The sequence below is a fragment of the Melanaphis sacchari genome, unplaced genomic scaffold, assembly GCF_002803265.2.
Source record: "Melanaphis sacchari strain LSU unplaced genomic scaffold, SCAv2.0 Contig2_pilon_pilon, whole genome shotgun sequence".
In the NCBI taxonomy this organism is placed as follows: Eukaryota; Metazoa; Arthropoda; class Insecta; order Hemiptera; family Aphididae; genus Melanaphis; species Melanaphis sacchari.
In genome coordinates this window covers 3097927-3120479 of record NW_020271173.1, presented here as the reverse complement: position 1 = coordinate 3120479, position 22553 = coordinate 3097927, and the positions used below count along the sequence as shown (strand labels likewise).

The 22553-nt window shown below is 24.4% G+C and overlaps 1 protein-coding gene across 2 annotated transcripts in view; it reads left to right on the top strand.

Moving 5' to 3' along the window:
- The window catches only part of LOC112595828 (synaptonemal complex protein 1), a 44673-nt gene that overhangs the window by 7315 nt on the left and 14805 nt on the right, over nt 1-22553 (top strand). Inside the window, exons 2-3 of one of the 2 annotated variants that reach the window (XM_025341199.1) lie at nt 1097-1298; nt 16700-16765. In XM_025341199.1, the coding sequence (XP_025196984.1) occupies nt 1113-1298; nt 16700-16765 (252 nt within the window). In that variant the 5' untranslated portion in view covers nt 1097-1112. Of the gene's footprint in view, nt 1-1096; nt 1299-8281; nt 8493-16699; nt 16766-22553 lie in introns of those variants that run through there. The other variant, XM_025341200.1, reaches the window with a different exon arrangement.

Genomic DNA, 22553 nt, shown 5'->3' with positions numbered 1-22553 from the left:
TCGTTATTAGCGGTAATTTTCCTTGACAAAATAATGGGACTGCTTTTGCGATTAAGTCTTTTTGGTTTTATTATAGGATTTACCACGTAACATCATTTGTACGTGTATACATATTTGATTGTTTTTACGTCAAACTGTCGATAAATTATGTGTTTTGTAGAATGTTAGCAAGTTAGCGTGGTACATGGTTACGTAGAGTTATATCAGTTGCTAAGGACAACGATTTACATTTTATAGCTCATTAGATTAATTATTATAACTCAGAGCAACCTCATGAACAGTAATTGTTTTTAAATAATAATTGTAAAAATAACTTTAAATATATTTATAACAATTATTAATACATTTAAATTGTTAAATTGTTTAAATAAAATGGTGTATACTTTTAATTTAATGATTGTACTACAATTATTTATCATTTTAAAAAACTGTTATAAACTGTTAAAAACCAAACCCTGAGTAAGAAAATAGGTATTACTTTTGCAATTGTCAAATTATAATTATTTAAATAATATATATAGATACATTTATTTGAATTATTATTATGCCAAAAATACATTCAACCGTTGGCGTGTTAAACAATAGTTTAAAGCTTAAATATTCACTTGTTTTAAATTACAATATACTCTTACGGTTTTAAGTGCATCTTGCAAACAATCTCTCACAATAGTCTATCGATGTTTTATTTTACTTTGAATTTCTAACCGCCCGAAGGTTTTCGTACATTTGATTTTATTTTTTCATTCTAACAGTCGATGAAACGTGTATTCTTCACGGTTCACTAATCATTTTTAAATTACATACACAAAGTGCGGGGCGGTATATACTCAGTTGGCTACCCATAAGCGAGTGAGACACTAAATCTCAAAAAAAAAAAAAAAAATGTAATAATAATAATATTATTGGTTCACCAAACCTACTGCCTCAAAATCCTTGAATTTCCGGTTAAAGACCTGGTGATTTCTGGTTCAATAGACCTCAGTCTTTCTAGTGATAGAATGTCAAATTACGATTTAAATCTCGTAAAAATTTTCCATAGGCTTATATTATGCATAAAATATTAGCATAATAATTGTATCGTGTGATAATGTTATAGGCACGATTATAGCAGGATGTGGCCACATATACGGAAAACAGAAAGCGTTGCAGAGCTTAAGATGAAATTCACCGGTAACCAAAATGTCAAAAACGGCATTGGGGTTTCGGATAAACCAACCAGGATACCGCAGACGAGCACAAGTATTATGGCAACAAAAAATGGTGTGAAACAGAAAATTCCGGTTGTGAACTCTAAAAAAGTAAGTATCTATATTATTTATAACTTAAATTTTAAATTTATAAAGTAATATTACATTTTATTCTACTTAAAATCAAATATCATCTAATAATACTATAAATATATCATACCACATTAATACCTATAAAATATTTAATAATAAATAGAATAAAAATAATATATACAACTCATATTATAATTGAGGAAAATTTGGAAATTTAATATTAACGTTGCGTTGTAATAATTATAAATGATTTTTTAAATGATTTTTGTTATATTGTTTTCTCATAAAAAAGTATTGAAAAAAAAATCAAACAATAATATATTTGGTAAAAGAAAACTATGTTATTACTAAATAATATTAAATTTAAACATAGATTTGGTATAACCATATTATGGTTGTTAAATAATCTTTGTTCATATCTAAAAAATTAAGAAAACCTATGGTGCTTATTTGTGATTTGCAAAAAATTCCTGTATGATATTTTTAGTTTGTATTGCGATATTTTATCATATTATGAGCAAACAATTTTTTCATAGTGTTGTATAATTACTCGCACTAATCAAGTTATAATTAATAACAAAGATATTTGAAAAATGCTTAATTATGTTATAATTTTATTGTGATTGAGGTTAGTAATAATAACACTAATGAATATTGAAAAAAATACTATTAGGTAATTAAATAATTAGATTTAAAATAATAATAATCCGCAAGATTAATTAGAGTAAACTTCGTTTTTATTGACAAATATCTATATTTTAAAATGTTGCTATAAATTATATAAATTGCTATATTCTTTTTTAATTTGAATTTCTAGTTCTTCCATAGACATTTCCATATCGGTTCTATTCTCATATTTTCGTTGTAACAAAGATGGTTAAGGGTATAATGCAGTATCAATTTTATTGGCATTAAAAATATTTTATAATATTTGATCACGAAAAACAAGAGGCGCACTAGCGGCCATCGACCGGTTGTAACACAGTGACCGGTTCTATCTGGTTTTAATGGTACATACACATACAGATCCAAGACAAGATACGCAATACATAATATATATGTATAGTGTATACGTATATGAGCGTATTCGTGTTATTCCGTTTACTTCCGGTTCCAATTCCCATTTCTTTAGTAAAAGACAAAAAAGCAAAATACAAGATTCTGAATGCTAAGCGCATTGTATATGGAATACATTATAGTTCAAAAAATATCGAGATTTATTCTACTTTAAAATGTATATTTATTTAAATATGTTAACCACATTGTCAAACTTATTAGAAAATAATAATTTGGACATCATGGTAACATGTGGCCCATGCATCATTTTTACTGTGACAATTATTGTTCATAAAATACAAAACATTTTATTATACTAAATCCCAACTAAGAGGTAATAAATCAATTGCTTTATTTAAAAAAATAAATAATTAAAATAACGGTGGATTATCATCACTTTTTGATTACTGATCACCGATGCATATAATATTTCAATAAATACATATGTCAACACTACAATGCACTATAGACAAGTGATACAAACGTTATAAATCATAAATGTGTCTCTACTCTTGTATATAAATAGAATATGTACAAAAGCATACATATTTTAATAAATCACTTCAGAATTGAATAAAATATACAATGGAGTATACAGTAATGTTATCTAAAATTATATTGGTTTATTTCAATTCATTAATTTTTACAAATTAATTTTTTTTTTTTTATTATTATTATTGAAATATTGTATTATATAAATAGACTTAAAAATTGTGTTCTAATAATATAACTTTTATTGAAAAATACTTTAGTTTACCTACTTTTATTATTATGTAATATTATTTTTATAATCGATTCATATTATAACACGAGTATTATTATACATAAAAATTACTCAGTGAAGAGTATTTAAAATATATTCTTTGATAATTTATATGAGACTAAATAGCACGTTTATGTGCTTGTAATATCTTGATATACTCGTATAATTTAAGAAATTTAGCATTGGGTATCCTATAGGGAATAATCAGTAAGTTAATTTAATTATCATTAAGTACTCAAGTGTATTACAAACTATTGATTGGTATCATCATAAGTATAATATTATGTGTTGTATAAAAAATTAGAACACATTTTTAAAAAATGTTTTAACGAATTACATTCACTCTCTAGAAAAACCTTTTTTAAGCAATGTATCGTATAGTCCCTGAATTTATGGGACTATTTATAATTTAGGTTTTGACAGCTGACGAAAGTAGCAGAGTTGAGTTCCATTAAACCAACCTTCATTGGCGATTAATAACCTTCAACTGTTTTTTATTTATTTGTCTGTGCTGAATCTTCTGAAAAATCGGTGCTCTGGCTATATTGTAATATGTAAATTATGACCATTAAGACGTCGATAATGTACTTTCGTACCGTGTGAACCAAGTGTAGGCTGTCGTCAATCAGTCCGTACAAGTGCGGTCCCTGGTTACACTGACGTGTATTGGTTTACTCTATAAGAGTTTCGATAACCGGTATTTGCTCTGTTTCCAAAATTAATTGTAGAGTAATCACTAATTTTTTACACTTTTTATGCAAATGTTGTCATGTTAATGTGTATTGGTAATTTGTTAAATTATTCCAAGTATGAAGAAAATAAAAATACGAAAAATTAAATAAAAGTTTTAGCAATATTTCAAATGGACGTAATATCGTATGTAACTGGTTTTGAATTAAAATTTATATTAAGACATTAATGATGCGTTTTTCTATAAAATGTTTAAGATATAGTAATAATTTTTTTTCTTGTGTATAATTTAATTTTAGATTCCGAACAAAACGTTAAATGTATTGATTATACAATGATGTGTGTTTTTTGTAGATTATTTATAAATATATATATAATGTATATTTAAAATTGTTATTACCATTATGAACAGTCAAAATGGTTCAATCAATAAATTAAATGGTAGTTTGGTTCTTAGTATCAAGTTACATTTATATAGTCGATGCTTTAGTATTTTGAGGTGTCAGTTGTATTAAAAAAATTACCAATAACTTTTCAAAACAATCGGTACAAATATAAATAAATCAGAAGAACACATTTTCAAAGCCGATTTTCTTTATTGATGTAATTCAAAAATATATAACAGTAAAGAATTGAAAGATTATAAAAATATACATATTAAAATTTTGTTTAAATTTTAAAAATATCTTAGTTCTTATTAATATTAAGGAATAATAGAAATTAAAAATTTTTTTTTTAAATTTTATTTCGTTTTTTGTATGATAAAAAAAATTATTTGTTAATTTAATCGAAAAGTTTAGCATAATGTTAAATTGACTTTAATAGCATTTGAAGAAAAATCATAAAAATTACAAATTATTGTATAATTAAAATTTAATGCATAGTTCTACATTAGTCTTACAGTATTTTAAAAATATGAATAATTTTATGTATGATTTATCGTTGTAATCAAATTTAACATATCCATTACAGTGACCTACTCAATGATGAATAATCTCTAATGTTTCTAAACCACAGATTCACTTTTCAGGTTTTAATCATACTTTTGGATATTTAGTTAATGCAATAAAATTTACATTATATATCTGATATGAAAATATATAGAATATTTTAATGGTAATTCTTTATATTAATATACTCCTAATTGTGTAATATTATGTTCGATATAAATTCGAGTCACATCCAAATTATACAAAAATTAATATTCATGCAGTCGAAAAGTTACTGGAACTACGTTATAACCGTTTTGTCTGTTAGGATAGGTACCTAGTGCGTTAACCACTATAAACGCAATTAATAAACGGAGCATGCTAAAACAACGGTATCTTACACATTTGAAATTTGTTAAGCTACTGGCACATGGTTTCGGTTATAACACTTACGCAAAACTACTTACCGTTAAATGCGCACACAATAATGTTATTGCTATTATTTTTTAATTCATAATTGATTTTATTTATTTAAATATATAACTTCTAGAAGTGCAATGGCAATTTATACATACAACGATAACGGCGCCATGTATACATTGAATTTTGTATTCAATTGTTATGTTTAGTATGCATAGTACATGGAATAGGGGGTACCTAAACGATATTATTAGAATTTTAATTTGCATGGAAAATGAACAAAGTTTATATTTTCTTTGAGTACGTCCCATAAATCTGAGATCTTACAGTAACATACCGAAAATAATGGAATCCACATAGGTATAACTAATTTTAGGACGTTACGTTGGTGGTCCACTATGCGTGCATAATAATATGTAGGCTTATTCTGATTATAGCCCACGGGATGAAACAATAATAATCAACCATTGATATAAACTTTTGTGATCTGCTTGCTATTCATCATTTATAATATGGTTTATCTAAAAGAAAAGAAATGTTATGATTATTTTCTACACTTTCTTCAGCCGTGGGATTCTATAGATTAGATATTCTAAGTCGATGAATTTTTTCAATTAAATTTTGTTACTAGCATTTGTTTAATTATAAGAAACAATGTTGGAAATTTCGAAGATATTAATCTAATTTAATTAAATAGTATAATAAATAAAGCAAAATAATATTAATAATAAATATATAACAAATATTAAATCAGTTTTTTAATTTTCTTTTTTAGAGCCAATAAGTTAATTTTGCTTAAAAATATTGAATTAAATAATTTAATAATACACTGTTACATAGGTTATAAAAATAGAAAACGATTTTGAAAAAATAAAACTTAAATAATTTGTAAGAAAGTTGTATTGAAAACTATTTGAAGATATTTATAGTTGAATAAACAAATAATTAAATATATAAATTACTGTAAAAAACCTACTTTTTTAATAACTTATGCGGTTGTTTTTTTACCACATAGAACAGTGCTTATACCATATAATATTATTTATGGTTTATATTAATAAGCTAATCTATATTATCATATCATACCATAATAAATAATTAGTATTTATATTATGTAATTAATTTAATAAATTTAATTTGAATTTACAAATTCCACACAAACTTTAAATTTAAAATTAAGCTTAGAATAATATAGTTATAAATATAATGTTCAATATTTCAAATACAAAATAACAATAATTTAAAATTATTAATTTATTTATATACGCATCATTAAATTACCTTAACGATGTTTTTATTTGGCTTAAAGTCTATAACTTAAATAAATAAATGGCTGAGACAATATGGTTAGTGCGTTAAACGAGAGGAAAGTAGATTTAACTGTTTGTTTATTTTTATTTTGTTCTCTCATCTAAACCCTAAAGAAATAGGAAACGTTTACATACGAGTATATATACGTTTACATGCGAAAACGACCAACTCACGAACAATATGTTGCATGTAAACGAGTGGGTATCGTGTGTATGAATCTTGTTTAACAGTAACTCAGCCGTTGTAAGTACAAAACAGCAGCGCAGCGGGCCATAATATTGAAAATTAAATATCGTGTTGAATTTTTTTATTACATACTTATATACAAAAAATATGTTTCAAGTATGCAATTTAAAAAACCTAAATGATTTACGAAAGAAATTTCAAAAATAATAGCTGATAATAATATCGTAACTTTGTTGTTAAGCAAATAAAAATGTATAATATATGATTTTTACTTAAAAATGTAACGTGTAGTCAAATACAATATTGTGTGTTAAGCTTAAATAACATTTTAAGTACATTGACCTTTTTTTCAATTATAAAGATTTATTAAGACATTTAAATAACGAGAACTGAAAACATGGTATCGAAAAATCGAAAACCTAACTATAATATTATACTTAAAGTTCTCTAATTTATAATCTTTAATGTAAAATACAATAAAGTTAGACGATTAAATCCTTACACCATACAAAAATATTCATTAATTAAGTTTATAATTTATTTTAAAACAACTATATAAATCGTGAACGATGAAAATGTCCCTTCTGATATAGTTTTTTTAAAAGAATATTACATTTAAATACTTAATACTTTTTATATTTTAAATTTTCATGAATATCTTATATATTATTTATAGTTATATATTATAATAGCTATGTGAAAGTTTAGATTGCTTACAATAGAGAGTTAAGCATAAAAAAATCATCCGACATCGTCGATCTAAATTGAAAATGTAATAAAAGTGTATACTGTTAGCCATTGGGTATAGTAATAGTATGATGTCATATAATTCGTTCGTTGATTGCTATAATATAGCCAATGCCTGTTCTGTTATTAAGTATTTACTATAATATGTAATACAATTTATTGGCAGGTTTAATGTCAATGACTTTCGACTAACACCTTTGATTTTGTGATATTATAAAAAAAAAGTCGGAAATTGATCGTTAAGAATAGTTATGTGACAGGTTTTTTTTTCAATATAGCTATTGTTATATATTTTATCATTATTTTCAAATCAATTGAAATATTTCAATGGTAACACAATTTTACCTTCATTATTTTTAATTTATAATGATTGAAAATTTCGTTAGAAGTCAATAGGACAGGACATAGAAACTGGATGTTTTTGACTTTGATGATTTTGTAGTGAGCTATGTTACTGAAATATGTTATTAACATTTCAAACCATCTTTAGGGCCAATAAACAAGTGATAAAATACACAAATACATAACAAAAAACCCAAAAAATAACATTCGTTTGTAAAAACAATGGCTTAATCACTTTAAAAGTTAAAAAGTTACACAGTCATTTTGCTCAAGATGTTTAATACATTCATTTGTAATATCTATACCACGAAACATTTGTTGACTCCAAAAAGTAAAAATATTCAACGAAACCACAAATTGATGTCGTTGAACCACAATATAATATACACGCCATAATAATGGTCTGTAAATGGAAGAGTCTGTATGCTCGGTGTACAGAGCTGTGTCAATTTCCTTTCTTTTCGCCGCCGTCGTATATCCAATGTGTATGTAGACGTCTGCACTGGGGTTATGATGGAGAACGATAGTCGGAGCAACAGGTGCTTTGCTCGTGCACTCAGTTCGGTCTCACGTTCCAACGGTGAAACGTGTTTTGATTGTTGCGGCTGTGCGCGTGTTCGGGAATAATGCCGGTTCCGTCGTTATCGGTTGAGTGTCGTCCGCAAGGCTTGTTATATATTTATTATTATTATTAATTTCTCATTGATACACCCACGCCTTCCGATGGATCTTATAAATACACCACTTCATCTTGACGCCACCATGCAGGTAAATAGATATTTTGAAATTTTTCTAGACGTCATTCCAATATAGACTTGAACGCTTGCACTGCAGTTATTTAGCTATTAAATATTTTAGACTATAGATTTCATTTTAAGGTTCGTTTTTTAATATATTTAAGTTAAATACCCATAAAAATATTCTCCTCTCAAAAAAATGTCAATAATTAATAATATGTACTTAATTATATGATTTAACATTCTCTTAAAATAATAACCATTTTTATTAAAATTCAATGGCAATAAAACATTTGATAACATTTTAAACAAGTTTTGACTGTATAATTAATTTGATTATTATGAACTCTTAAAGTTTTCTTTAATAATTGATTAATATCATTAAAATATGTATTTATTTTTAGAATCATACTGATATTTATGTTAATATATACTGTATTTATTTACATCACTTGCACTGTATACACACATTTTTCATATTTAAAATGGATTTTATCATGTTATAAAGTGTTTCCATTGGGTGGCTGCTTTTATCAGGTACAAATGTCAAGCTACAATATTAATTCCACACACATGCTTACTATAATAATTTAAGTTACAGATTGTATGCCTTATAATAAAAGTTAAAAAAAAAAAAATGGATTTTAATCTACAACCAACTCAGTGTTTTTTTGATAGTAGAAAAATTATTGTTTTAATATTTGATTGGCTTATATTTTAAAACTGATTTAAAGTATAATATTAAAAAGGTATAGTTTTAACTAAACGTATTTTATCAGTTGCAAGGATTAATGTCTAAAAGATAATAATTAGCATATTTATACAAAAGTATTAAAAATAAATAGATTAAGTATAGAGTACCTAATTAAATTAAATGTATTAGTATTGTAAATTTATTTTTTAATATTTAGGTTCATTTTTAAATAATTAAAGACTTCAATAATTTAAAATTATAAATAAATAATTACATAACTATTATATTATTAGTTTTAAATATTATTATTTTTTTAACAAAACAATATGTATTTGATACGTTGATGTTTTATATTTAAAAATACCTCTAAAATTGATGTTCATAACAATAATAAAATTTGATTTGATATAATGTATACATTTATTATGCATAGTCGATAGCTGCATATAGGTAATAAAATATCTATTGAATTAAAAATATTTTTAAATTAAATTTTATTTAATTGAGTAGGTAGGTAATTAATAAAATGGAACTGTATATTTAACCATTATTTCTAATTATACGAGTTGATCCTGTTAGTTTTTTTTTTTTTTATCAAATAATGATAATGAAGGTTTAGTAAATTTACATTTGAATTTTACTGTCAGTATCTCTCACGACTTTTGTTAATTGGACAATGCAACAAATAAAAATATATATATATACCTATGAGTATATAACATATTATACAATATACTTTTTACCTGTTGCCTTATTACCATAGTAGTTTGTATAGTATGTTACCTACTCATCTAAATACAAATATAAGTGATAATAATTATTTTTATTTAAATTGAAATATTTACAATTTTATTTTTGATAAAAACTGTACTTTTGTTTAATTAAATACAACAGCTGAAACAAACGTTGAACAAAATATTTAGTTGTTTAATTTAAATAAACTAGAAGATAAACACGATAAGAATATTGCTGTTATCAGATGAATATTTAAGAATTCGAAATAGAGTTAATGTAATAAAACATCAATTAAATAATATTTTATTTTATTTTTAATAATCTTCAAATGCTACATCATATTATGTTATTATACATTAGCTTAATAAAATATATAATAATTTTATCCAACTTTAATTATTATATTATAATAATTAAAAATGCCATTTAAAATACCTAATATTTAATGGAAAATAAAAATATGTTATTTATTTTGGAAAATTTTGTAAATGAAAATAATTTTTAACTATAATAATAATTATTATTTTGTAGCAAAATTATTTACTAAAAATCAATGATTTATAATCGTATTGGAAACATAATATTACCATAATTGATCATAAATGTACATTTTTTTTTGAACTGAAACGTTTATTTTATAAATGATTTAGTCTGGTAGATTACATTGGTCTCACTTAGAATACGTTGTTGGTAAGTTATGTAGTGTAAAAAAACTTATCGGCCTCGACCTATAGTGTCGTATAAATCGGCCTAAGTCACTAAATATAAAGCCTCCAGGAATCATTGCGATTGACCACAAATCGATATTGGCCTTAACCTCCTGTACATTCACCTCTGATCTAACCAATTGTGATTTTCGGTCACGAATTCAATTTTAATTCGTTTCTTTTAAATCGTTCATTACGACGATAGCAGACGACTTCAAGTTAAGCTTGCGAATAATAATTTTAAATTTGATACCACACTAGACAATGGTTTTCCTAATAGGGTTTGTAGGGAAAACTCAAATTCATTAATGTGCATACACTTATTTAAAGATTGAGAAATACTGTTTTAAACAATCAATGTATGAAATTCAATTATAAAGACAAACATAAAATTTCTAATCGTACGTGCGTTTTTATACAATCATAATTAATAATAAAGAACAATTTTTGTTTGAGTAGCATTTTTAATATTTATACTATTTTTTGATCCATCAAAAATTGTAGGTTCTTTAAAAATAATTATTAAATAAATAGTTTAACGTTAAGCTCCTAAAATTGAGTTGAATGTTGATAATAATAATTAAAATTTTATTGGAATATAACAGTTTGTTGCATATAATATAATAATTTGATACATTAATTAACACATTGTCATAATTGCTTAATATCATGTTTATAATTTACAAATTATATTTATATTATTGTAATATAATACGAATTATATAATATTCATAATAATATGCAATTTAAATTGTTTTGTAATGATATATAGATCACAAATTTATAAGAAAGTTATTTTATAAATGCATAACATTTACAAAGACATTATACAAATATAAAAATAGTAACAAATAGATTGAAATGTTGTATATTTATTTTTTAATGTAGTTAACATTTATTCATTGAAAACATTTTTATTGTATTTACACATTTTTAATTTCCTATTTTCTAAATTCTTTGTTTGGTTGATAATAACTATTATAAGTTTAATTAATTTAACATAACCAACCAAAAAAACAAAGGAAGTTACTACATTTTTTAACGTTAAGCTAGAACTACTGAGCATTTTTTAAACTAGATTAAACTGTCATTTATAGATCAAGTTGTTCGGAAGTGTTATTCAGTCATTAACCGTGAGAACTGCGTATTCGTGTATGTTTTTATTCTTCACAAATTACAGTCTAAATGTCTAAATTTTAAGACAAAGTTAACGGAAATGTAATAATGCTTTTTTATTACACTGATATTTATATCAAAATAACATTTGTTTTACTTAAACATGAGTTCTTTAAATATTTAAAAAAAAATTTTTTTTATTTATTAAACATTATGTATATCATACTATACCTATATCGTTACATTACGAGTGTACGGTAGAATTTTTGGTCGACTATTTTCTTTATGTCAGTTGTCGTACTCAATTATAAATTAGATTACCTATACGTATATATAATACATATATGATACATATATATGTATATATGATACATTGTGTTTACGTATTTTTGTTTTCCGGAAATAGCGATTTATTGTTATCGTAATAACCACTGCGCATGCACTTGATTGCAGTGATTTCATTCACTAAAAAATCGAGGGAAGATGTCGGTCATTTAATTATTATTCGGTGTTCTAAACGAACGAACTGGGAACTTGTTTTTTTTTTAGCAACTTCCTTTCCTACATGTTCCACATAATAAATTATTTACCTATCGTTCGAAATTTCATCAGCCGGTTTGAGATATTCTCTCGACGAGCAACAGCGGCGGCACAACGTCTAGGAGGGAGGGGTGAAATGAGTAACCAGTCTTCCGATTTAGCCAATTGTTCTTTGACATTTAAGAACAATCTGGGACATCGGGTGCCCTTAAAAGGTAAATGGGCCAATTGTCCAGTGTAAATTTGGGGCGCTCTTCCTGTATATATCTACCTATACAAATATATCTACCGATTGATCGTTGACAGTGGCCGTCGGTGGCTAAGGAATACGTTTATTAATATACAGCGCGTTGCACATTTTATGTTTAATCGTCCGTCGTTACGTAGACTATTTGAATAGTAAATAATAATAATTCCTCTCGTTACATGTAAGGGGTAGGTAGGTCCAGGGAAAAGAAAGGAAAAATTGAAAATCCGATAACGGGAGATTCAGGTAACAGGTGGGTCAGTGGACCAAGCGGCTGGTTATAATAACTTGGGGCCCCCGTGCGGCGTGCAAGAGTAATATGTGATAAGTGGCACATCCTTCTCGTGTGAAACGACGTTTGGCTATCGCGGGAACGTGACCTCGGCATTTACAATTTTTCGTATGTTATATATCCGTATTGGCATTGTTTTCCCACTGCAAGTGCAAATTTATTTTTAACTTTATGTTTGAACGCATGTTTGTTTAGTTTCAAATTGTTTTATATAAATTTTAATTTATTTATTTTATACTCGTCAAGTGGGCGAAGAACATCAATAAAAATTAATATTATTATTATTATTATATTTTCAATAAAATTTACTTTTAATTAACTTATTGATCACTATAATACATTAATACCATGATCATAAATGTCTCGACAAAATAATATTTATTTTCAAGTTATGCCGTAGTATTACATACATTATTAAAATAATATAATATAATGTGACATAATTATTCGAATAATTTATAGTGGATTATCGCTATAGATTATAAAACGTAATAATATATGTATATTTACTTTATAATATGTACGTCCATAAATACAATAATGCATTGACACATAACCTATATAAAAGTATTTAAGTATACGACCAAAAAAAAAAAAAAAATTATTGTTTATTACGGTAGTGGTAGTTACCTATCTATTATACTTTCTTTGAACTTGTATTTTCTATATTAACTAACAATTACTTAAGCCAATGTGTCAAGATAATAGATAATCTAAAGTTTAATTACATTTAACTTAGTGCAAAATTGTTTGTAGATACAATAATAATAGGTATTTTGTTTATCACTCTATTTGTGTATTTAATTATGTTTTATTAAAATTATTAATATGAATTATGAAATGTAAAATACACTATTATAAATTTTGGTGCAGCAACACGCTCAAACTGTGTATTCTGAACAATATACAATTTTTAAAAATTGTTATATATTGTTGAATAACACTTAATTAATTAATTCTTTCAGTAAACAAACGAATTTGTAGTTAAGTATAAAATGTTGATATATCATTTTGTTATTTTTAAAATTTATTACTCGTCGACTAACTAATAATCTTTTGACATCTGATGGCATTAGAAAGTCGAATACGCAAGGGGAAAGCTCAGATCATGTGACATTATGAAATAATAAGAACTGTTAACATACCTGCGGCACTTCCTGTGCCCGCGGACAGTAAAACATGCTAAAAGTTAAACTATGAATAGTAACTGTTATGGATATAAAAGAACGTGATATATTAACGTATTATGTAGCAGAAACAAAATAAAAAATATCCTCAAAGCACAATTTTCTAATATTAAAATTTTTATATCAATCTATTGCGATGCAAGCTCTAGTCTACCATATAATTACATCACGGTCTTCTATATAAATAAAAATATTAAAATTAATTAGATAATCAAATTAAATAATGATTTCACTTTTACTTTCAAGTATAAATTACCTTAACAATATATCTTTTGTCGGTACATTTTTAAATGTTTGTATATAATTTAGTTTTCTGAGTGTAGAAGTGATGTTTTTAATCATCACAGTAGTCTGAATATTGGTTATCCATATCTCGTAACATTTTAATCAGTTGATATATTATGCACCAATTTAACAGCATTGTTTTCAATAACCAATTTGAAGTGGAGTATAGTTATAACTGGTTTTTTGTGTTTTTTTAACAAACAAACCGATTGAAATGTTATAATTTATAGTAAAATTTATAATTACTTAAAAATTTACTTAACTAATATGTTTTCTATCCTTGTTTTTGAGTCCAATCAGTTAAATACCCGATTCAAAAATTAGAAATCCTTTCATTTTATGTTTCCTAGTTATTATTTAAATCAAAGTTTAGTGTGTTAAATGTTGACAAATTCGCAACAAAATTGTTATTAAACTACATATTTTTTTCTGATGACTTATGTTTTATGACTGTGTGTTTATATCTAATGGTCAACGACAATGAATGTATGAATGTTGTGTATTATACGTATGTATACCTTTCTACTAACCAAGTAGTTTAAATATATTGTGTGTTCATGTTTGAATTATAATATGATGCTTCCGCGCTATAGATATCTAATATATATTTAATCAAAGTAAAAATACGAAATAATGCCGCCACTATAGCATATATATTATAGGTACAGTGGACTAGTGAGGTATATTGATCTTAGATTTTTTTTAATAGACTTCAAAGAAATTATATGTAATAGAATAAAACATTATCCACCATTAATAGCAATTTTATTATTATCAGAAACGCGTTTACGATAACTTCGTGTCGTTACCTCGTTAATTACGCTCCATCACGAGAACGTGCCCTTAATTGGTTGTAATGTTTAATTACTCATTAACCACTGTGTACCGTCATTATCGTCCGGTGAACTTTTTTCTCTCCAAACACGCACAAGTGTGATTTCTACATTTCCCTTGTCACTGTTTAAAAAAAAAATATATATACATCAAACATATAACATAATTCATTCCATTCAAATAATCACTGCACATTTTTTCTCTTGAATACGTACAAAACTAGTAATATAATAAAATAACAGACAATTAATAAAAATAATAATTTAAATTTATAAAACGATTTTTAGTTGTATAGCATTAGAAGGTATGTAGTTTTCCATGTATACTACGCACCTCTTAAATAAATATATAGATTATATAAATCATAATAACTGTAAGCAAATAATAGCACGCTTTACACTCGATATTTTGGAGAAATATGAACATATAATAAGATTTAAGGGATTGTTAAAATTTAAAATAGTTTTAAGTTTGATTTCATATTTTCTTAGTAATTAACCAAACACATCATACCTAATATACAATTAAATTTATTTATATTATTCATAATACTAACATTATTACTGTTATAATATCTTAATTATGCTAAAAAAAATTTTAAATATTTTATATATAAATATATATTTATATATATATATATATATATTAAAAATTACATATATTTAAATACATACATAATATGTTTATTTTATATATTTATATTTATGGGATTATATTGATAAGACTAAAGAGTATAAACTACTGAAAACAATTAGTTTTAATTTTATTCAAAATAACGATCTTTTTTGGATATTAAAGGATAATACTTTGTACAATAAACCATTATTTTTCCTCAATCCCATAGATAAAAGTAGAGTTATTTATTTAATACGCTTTTATAAACTTATATACTTAACTTGAAAAGGATATTCAATTGATTGTAAAATAATATTTTTTCAAAATCTACATAATCTATTTTAGTCTTCCACGAATTTAATAAACTATAAACTTACTTAGTCTGCAAATAAAAGAATACTTATATTAATTCTCATAAAATAAATTAAATTATTTAAATTTCTAATTCCTAAAAAATATTATTCAATAAAACTTTGAAAGAGAATTTTCTTCTATGTTTATTAACAAAAACTTTGCAATGATTCTGATGAATCATTTAAAACAATCACACCTAAATCTTAATGATTAATGTAATATTAGTTAAAATTTTAATAAAAAATTATAAATTTACCCATATTTAATATTTAATTTATAATTAAGTCAGGTACAATTTATTAGATCATTTAGATAATATAATTTGATACGACTATAATCAGTAATCACTAATCTGTCTAAACATGGGCACGTGCTATAATCACTATCAATCATTTTGACAAGTTTCATTCAGTTATTTTTTCTAATTGGTCACAATTTTAAAATGTATTATTATATTTTATTTTAAACCTTATTAAATTGTATATACATATATTTTGTTTAATTATCTGTTTAGCTGTCCTAAGTATAGATTAAAAATAATTATTTGAATATGCGGTATATACCTTATCACATTTTCAATAAATCGACATTTCTATACTCAAACGTTTATTTGAATTTTTTTTTGTTTATAGATGATCAAAGATTCAGTTGAAGATATGTCACTTACTAGTAAAAACTCGAGTAGAGTCAAAGACCTGGTGAGTAACTTTTTATTTCTTTAAGCTAAAGGGAGAATATTATTTGGACTACATAGGTTACAAGTTACAACAATAAGTCGTTGGCTCATATGCTTCCGGTGATTTTTAATTAAAACCCGTTTTTACAAGCATTATTATGTTGGTCGGATTTATTAAAACTGATAAAAGATAACGCTAGAAGGTCTGTTCCCGATAAGAACAATAAAATAGAACAACAACCGCAGTCGGTATTAACTACAAACAGAATAGTGTCAGTGTACTGGTTCTTATTTAGTCACTTATTTTAATCAAAAATAATAATAATTAAAAACTAACACATTGAAAGTGCATTCATATTGTTAAGTGCATTGGGTTTACAATACAATAACATTAGTATTATAGTACATAGGCGTATATTATAACTATTGTTTCTATGTTTACGTATAGTTGTTAGTTATGAAATAATGATAATATAATGTGGTATCTAAACAACTGAATCTGATGTATATTTCTGTGCATTTGATAGCTATATTCGATGTAATAATTATTAAAGACGATGAAAGGTTTAAATATCCCTCCAATGAATTAAATTTGTTCTTATTGTATTATGTATGTACTTTTACCATACTTTCATAATGCATGTATTTAATTCGTACGTGTCAACACGTCATAGGTACAATATGGTAAAAACGAACAACTAGAATAATATTATCATAATACCTATTAATATATTATTATATTTGTATTCGTAAATTTTAATTTTATTCATGGATTTCTTGATTACATAATAATAAGACAGTATCTATAAAGCTCTCTGCATATGCTCATTAAATAATAAAATTGACAAACTGTTTCAATCATTTCAACCTTGATGAATTGAAATTTATAATATATGTTAGCTATATGTCAAATTAAAACAATTTAGGTAGGTAGGTTTAAACATCAAGTTTAATCTGTTACATTGTTTGTTCACAACCATATACATAACTGAGATATATAACAAATACAAATTACCTTACTTATTTCAAATCTATATTCACTACTTTTTATTTATTAATTATAAGTATAATAATCATAAAATAATATCTAGTTCATTTTAATCAATACAAAAATAATTAAATAATACATTTAATACCATAAAAAAAAATTAAGATTTAATAACTATCGTTTATTATATCTTTATTGCATAATATGATTAATATGAGTGATAATTTATTAAGTCTTTGTCAGTTTGGAATTTATATAAAACAATAATTTATTAAACATACTTTCTAGTTTTTGTCATATTTATAGATTAGTACTATGCACAACAATATAACATTATTATTTATTCGTGTTAAATAAACATTAGAAGAGTTTTATTATCGAATGTAATTATTATGTTCAAAATAAAATATATAATTATTGACTTCAAAAATTAAAATAAATCAATACAATTACTCAAGTTCATTTATTTAAATTTATGAAATAAAATATTATGTCTAATAAGTACCTGATACCTCTAATATGATGTTATTTCATATATAAAAAAATCATAAAAGTATTATCGTTTGATATCTATTTTTTAAATTATGTATAGATATGTATTTTATTACGTTTTTATATATTCAATTATCTGAGCTAATGGATAGTGAAGCCGATGAATCAATAGATATAAAGAACAATTTTTTCAAAGTCCCGTATTAATAAGAAATGTGAAGAAAATTCAATTTGTAACTAAAAACTCTATTAGATCCATTCTACACAATAATTACATTTTTACATAAATTCTATTACGACTAAATCAATAAATTATTATTATTATAAATAGTATAAAATTACTTTAACAGACATTTTTATATATTATTTATTAGCTATAGCGTATAGATATGTATATTATATACATAAGTTTAAAATGTAAGCTTAATATTAAAAAGTGTATTACCTTTATAATCCTAAAAACAAATATTTCATAAGTTCTAACTTTTTGTTATATTTATGAATTATTATATTTAATCATTATTGCCTAATTTAAAAATAACAGCCGGATCTACGATTTCTATGTTTTATAATATAATATTACCATTTATAAGTATATATATATATATATATTAATTTTTAAACAGTTTTGTAAAAATTATATTGTATTGCTAAACATACAAAAATAGTATTAATTGAAATGAACATTCAAAATTATTAAGATGTTTTTTTTTTATGTATGCATGAGTTTAATTTTACATAAAATACTGTTATGTCATTATAATTTATAATATATAGGTAGGGTACGATGTAGGCAAGTATATGGAATATTTAAAAATGTCAAATATATAATATTTAGGTAATTTAAATAGTTGAGTTTATGTAATTTAAAAATTAAAATCGCAGTTTTGATGATAATCAATTAAACTAGTTTATAATATTTATCTTATACTTATTTTATTTATAGTATTTATACAAATTTTGTATATATATATATATATATATGTATATATAGTTCGAAAAAAAATAAAAAATAAATTAAAATATGCTAAATAATAATTTTATTTTAAAATTAAAGTTTGTATTAATGTAAATAGTTATTATTTCAATAAAATTAGCAAAAAATTTAATTTTTAAAAATATGTTTAATATACAAGTATAGATAGGAATGTATACTAAAATGAACAAATCATGAATATTTTCCACTGTAAAATTTAAACATCAACGTAAGGTATTTGTAATACCATAATTTCATATCAAATTTTATATTTTAGTAGAGGTTTTATTTAAATTAAAAACTATTCATTTATTAAGGTTAACAATAATATTAAAATAATTTGGGAACATCTAATACTACTTCCAAATATTTTTTTGTATTTAAAAACATAAAATAAACAAACCACAATTTTGAATTTGTATCGACTGTCAAGTGGATAATTGGTATGATGGTAAACATGATATTTAGGTGTACCTATACTCACGCATTATATGGTGTTTCTCAAATACACTCGTGTAGTAATTCCATATTAACCATTTAACGAGGACCCGTGTCTAAATAAGTCCTAATTTTTCGGAGACTTGCGCAATACAAAAAACAATTGTTATTTGTTATACCATCATAACTTATACACATTGTTGTTTTAATAGTCACTTGCAATCATATTATAGTAATGTTTGGAGACTACACGTTTACGTTTACACATTATATTTAACCATAATATATTATGCTCTTGACGTCACGAAGTATTCGTCCTACTACCGTTTACAGTACTTCATGTATAGACGTAACTCCACAACGGCAATTATTATAATACAAATACCAAATATATATATATATATATTATAATTAGGTTTTATGTATTATTTTATTATGCACGTATAATACGGTAACACCCTTGTGACTATTATAATATTATAAAATATACAATATACAATATATAAATATGTATTATGTATGTTCTAAGTATTTGTGTGAAAGGTGAAGGTTACATAGACGGTGAATATTATTTTGAAAGTCATTAACGGTATTGGAAGTCCAAGAATGCGTATTTATTGTATCTCCTATACACCGTCATGTGCGTGCTGGCTGTAAATTTATTTATAACAATAAAATTTTCAGGAGGAGGAACTAGAAAAAAAATGTACAATAACAATAATAATAAACACATGCACACACACGCAATACATAAGCCTGTTTATAATATTTTTTTTTCCCGCGTCCACTCCGGAACGAGCCAAAGCTACTTTCTCCCGCCGCCGTTTGTACTTTCACTGATACGCGCACACACGCGCCATCCGCACACCCAGTCGTATACGCTCAGCGCATATTATTATACGCACGCGTACTACAGTCGTACAAACGGTTTAATTACAATAATGTAATTATGGCGATAACTTTACCGGGCTCCCTAAAGCGCAGACTTATGACGAACCGGTTACGTTTGAGCCTACGGCCGCTGTTGTTAAAATTAAAAATATAATACATAAATACGTATATTTTTTTTTTGTTGTTATTAATATTTATTACGAAGACAGTACTTGTAACATTTTAACGTATTAAATGCAATAATTATTCGATTCGAACACACAGATTGAAGTTCGTTCAACCGAAATGCATCGTTCTACCGTTATAATATTTGCCTGTGTGTGATCATTGCTTATATAAACTATAATGTTATTATTTATTAACGAGACAAAAAAAACAACAGAAAAAAATACGCGAACAAATTAATTAGTTTTCTCCAAATAATAATAATAATACGTTTCGGACGAATATCCCGAGTTTTAGACAATGTACAAATAAATGCCTACTTGAAACTCTACGTGAGTTATTAAAAGTTTGATACGGTACATAGCTATTGATTTTACGGCCAGAGCATAGTGTTATAGACGATACTATGATAATGCTAATTTATAATACAATAATAATTAGTTGAATTATTCTAAGATATAACACTCCATATTTACACAATATTTTATTTTTTTTTTGGCATGTATAATATAACGGCTTGTGAATGCACTCATGCACCTATTATAAAACTGATAATAACATGTTACACGTTTTTATTTTTTAAATATGCAATAAAAAGCCAACTATTTGTATTATTATACAACTCTGTTATAAAATAACAGTTATCTATTATTTACAGTATTATTCAACGTTCTATTGTTCTAATTCTGTATTAAAAAATAAAATCGTAATAAGTATACAACACAATTAAAATTATAAAACCATCATTATAAATTATTTTACCTACTATTGAACGGAATAACTATTAATATAAAAACTGTATTGTATCAATTTTACTATCACAGAGGAAGAGAATAAATATAATAATAAACTTTTTTCAGTATCATACTGAAAAAGATAAAGGTTCTTATAAAATATCTAAACACATTAAATTATATTATATGTAATTAAATAGGTATTTAATTCAAGAGTTAGAATATATATTTTATTTTAAATTAATCAGAATTAATACAATATAAATTAAGCACATAATATTAAGAATACACTCTTTATTTTTAGTTCATTTTTTAGAATATGTAATTTTTATACTTATAATTGATTTTAGAATTGTAAAATATTAGAAATTTATACGTAGTTTTGAGATGAAATTTCTCCAATTACATTTTTCAAATTGTAAAAATATATCTAAGTTTTGATTGTACAAAAGAATTTAGCTTCAAAGATAATGTATTTAGAGCCATTACTAAGAAGTAGATTTCAATGCTTAATAAGTTACATCGATATATCATAATTTGGTAAGTAAGTAAAAATATCTTAGAGCTTCCATTAAATCACGATAGTAATTAATAACTATACATAAATATTCAGTCAACGATTTGAATCAAAATAAATGGCTTAGTATTAACTATATGTATAATAGTATTTCCGACAATGTGGATTGCGCATATACTACATTTTTATACTATTTTAATAATTATTTTTATTGTTTTATTATTTTATTATTTTATTATTTTTACTTGGTATCTTATTTAAAAAAAAAAAGTATATAACACAGTTTTAAGAAATCTCAAGTATTATTAACGTTTTATTTTTAATCTATTGATTAAAAAAATAAATATAATATATAAACACTATGGTAATGCACTCATAAGGTAATAATCTCTGAGTTCGTTTTCGGGTATACACATATTCGTAAAATCAATAGTTTCTCTAATCTATTTTGGTTAAACATTTAAAGCCATAGTTATTGGTAAACTTATAAATAAATAAACATTTATCTTTGTATTTAAATCTTAACTCTAATAGGCACTATAAATCATTATGGCCCGACTAAAATAAAGAACAAAAATATTTTATTGACTACGTAAAGGAAATCAAAAA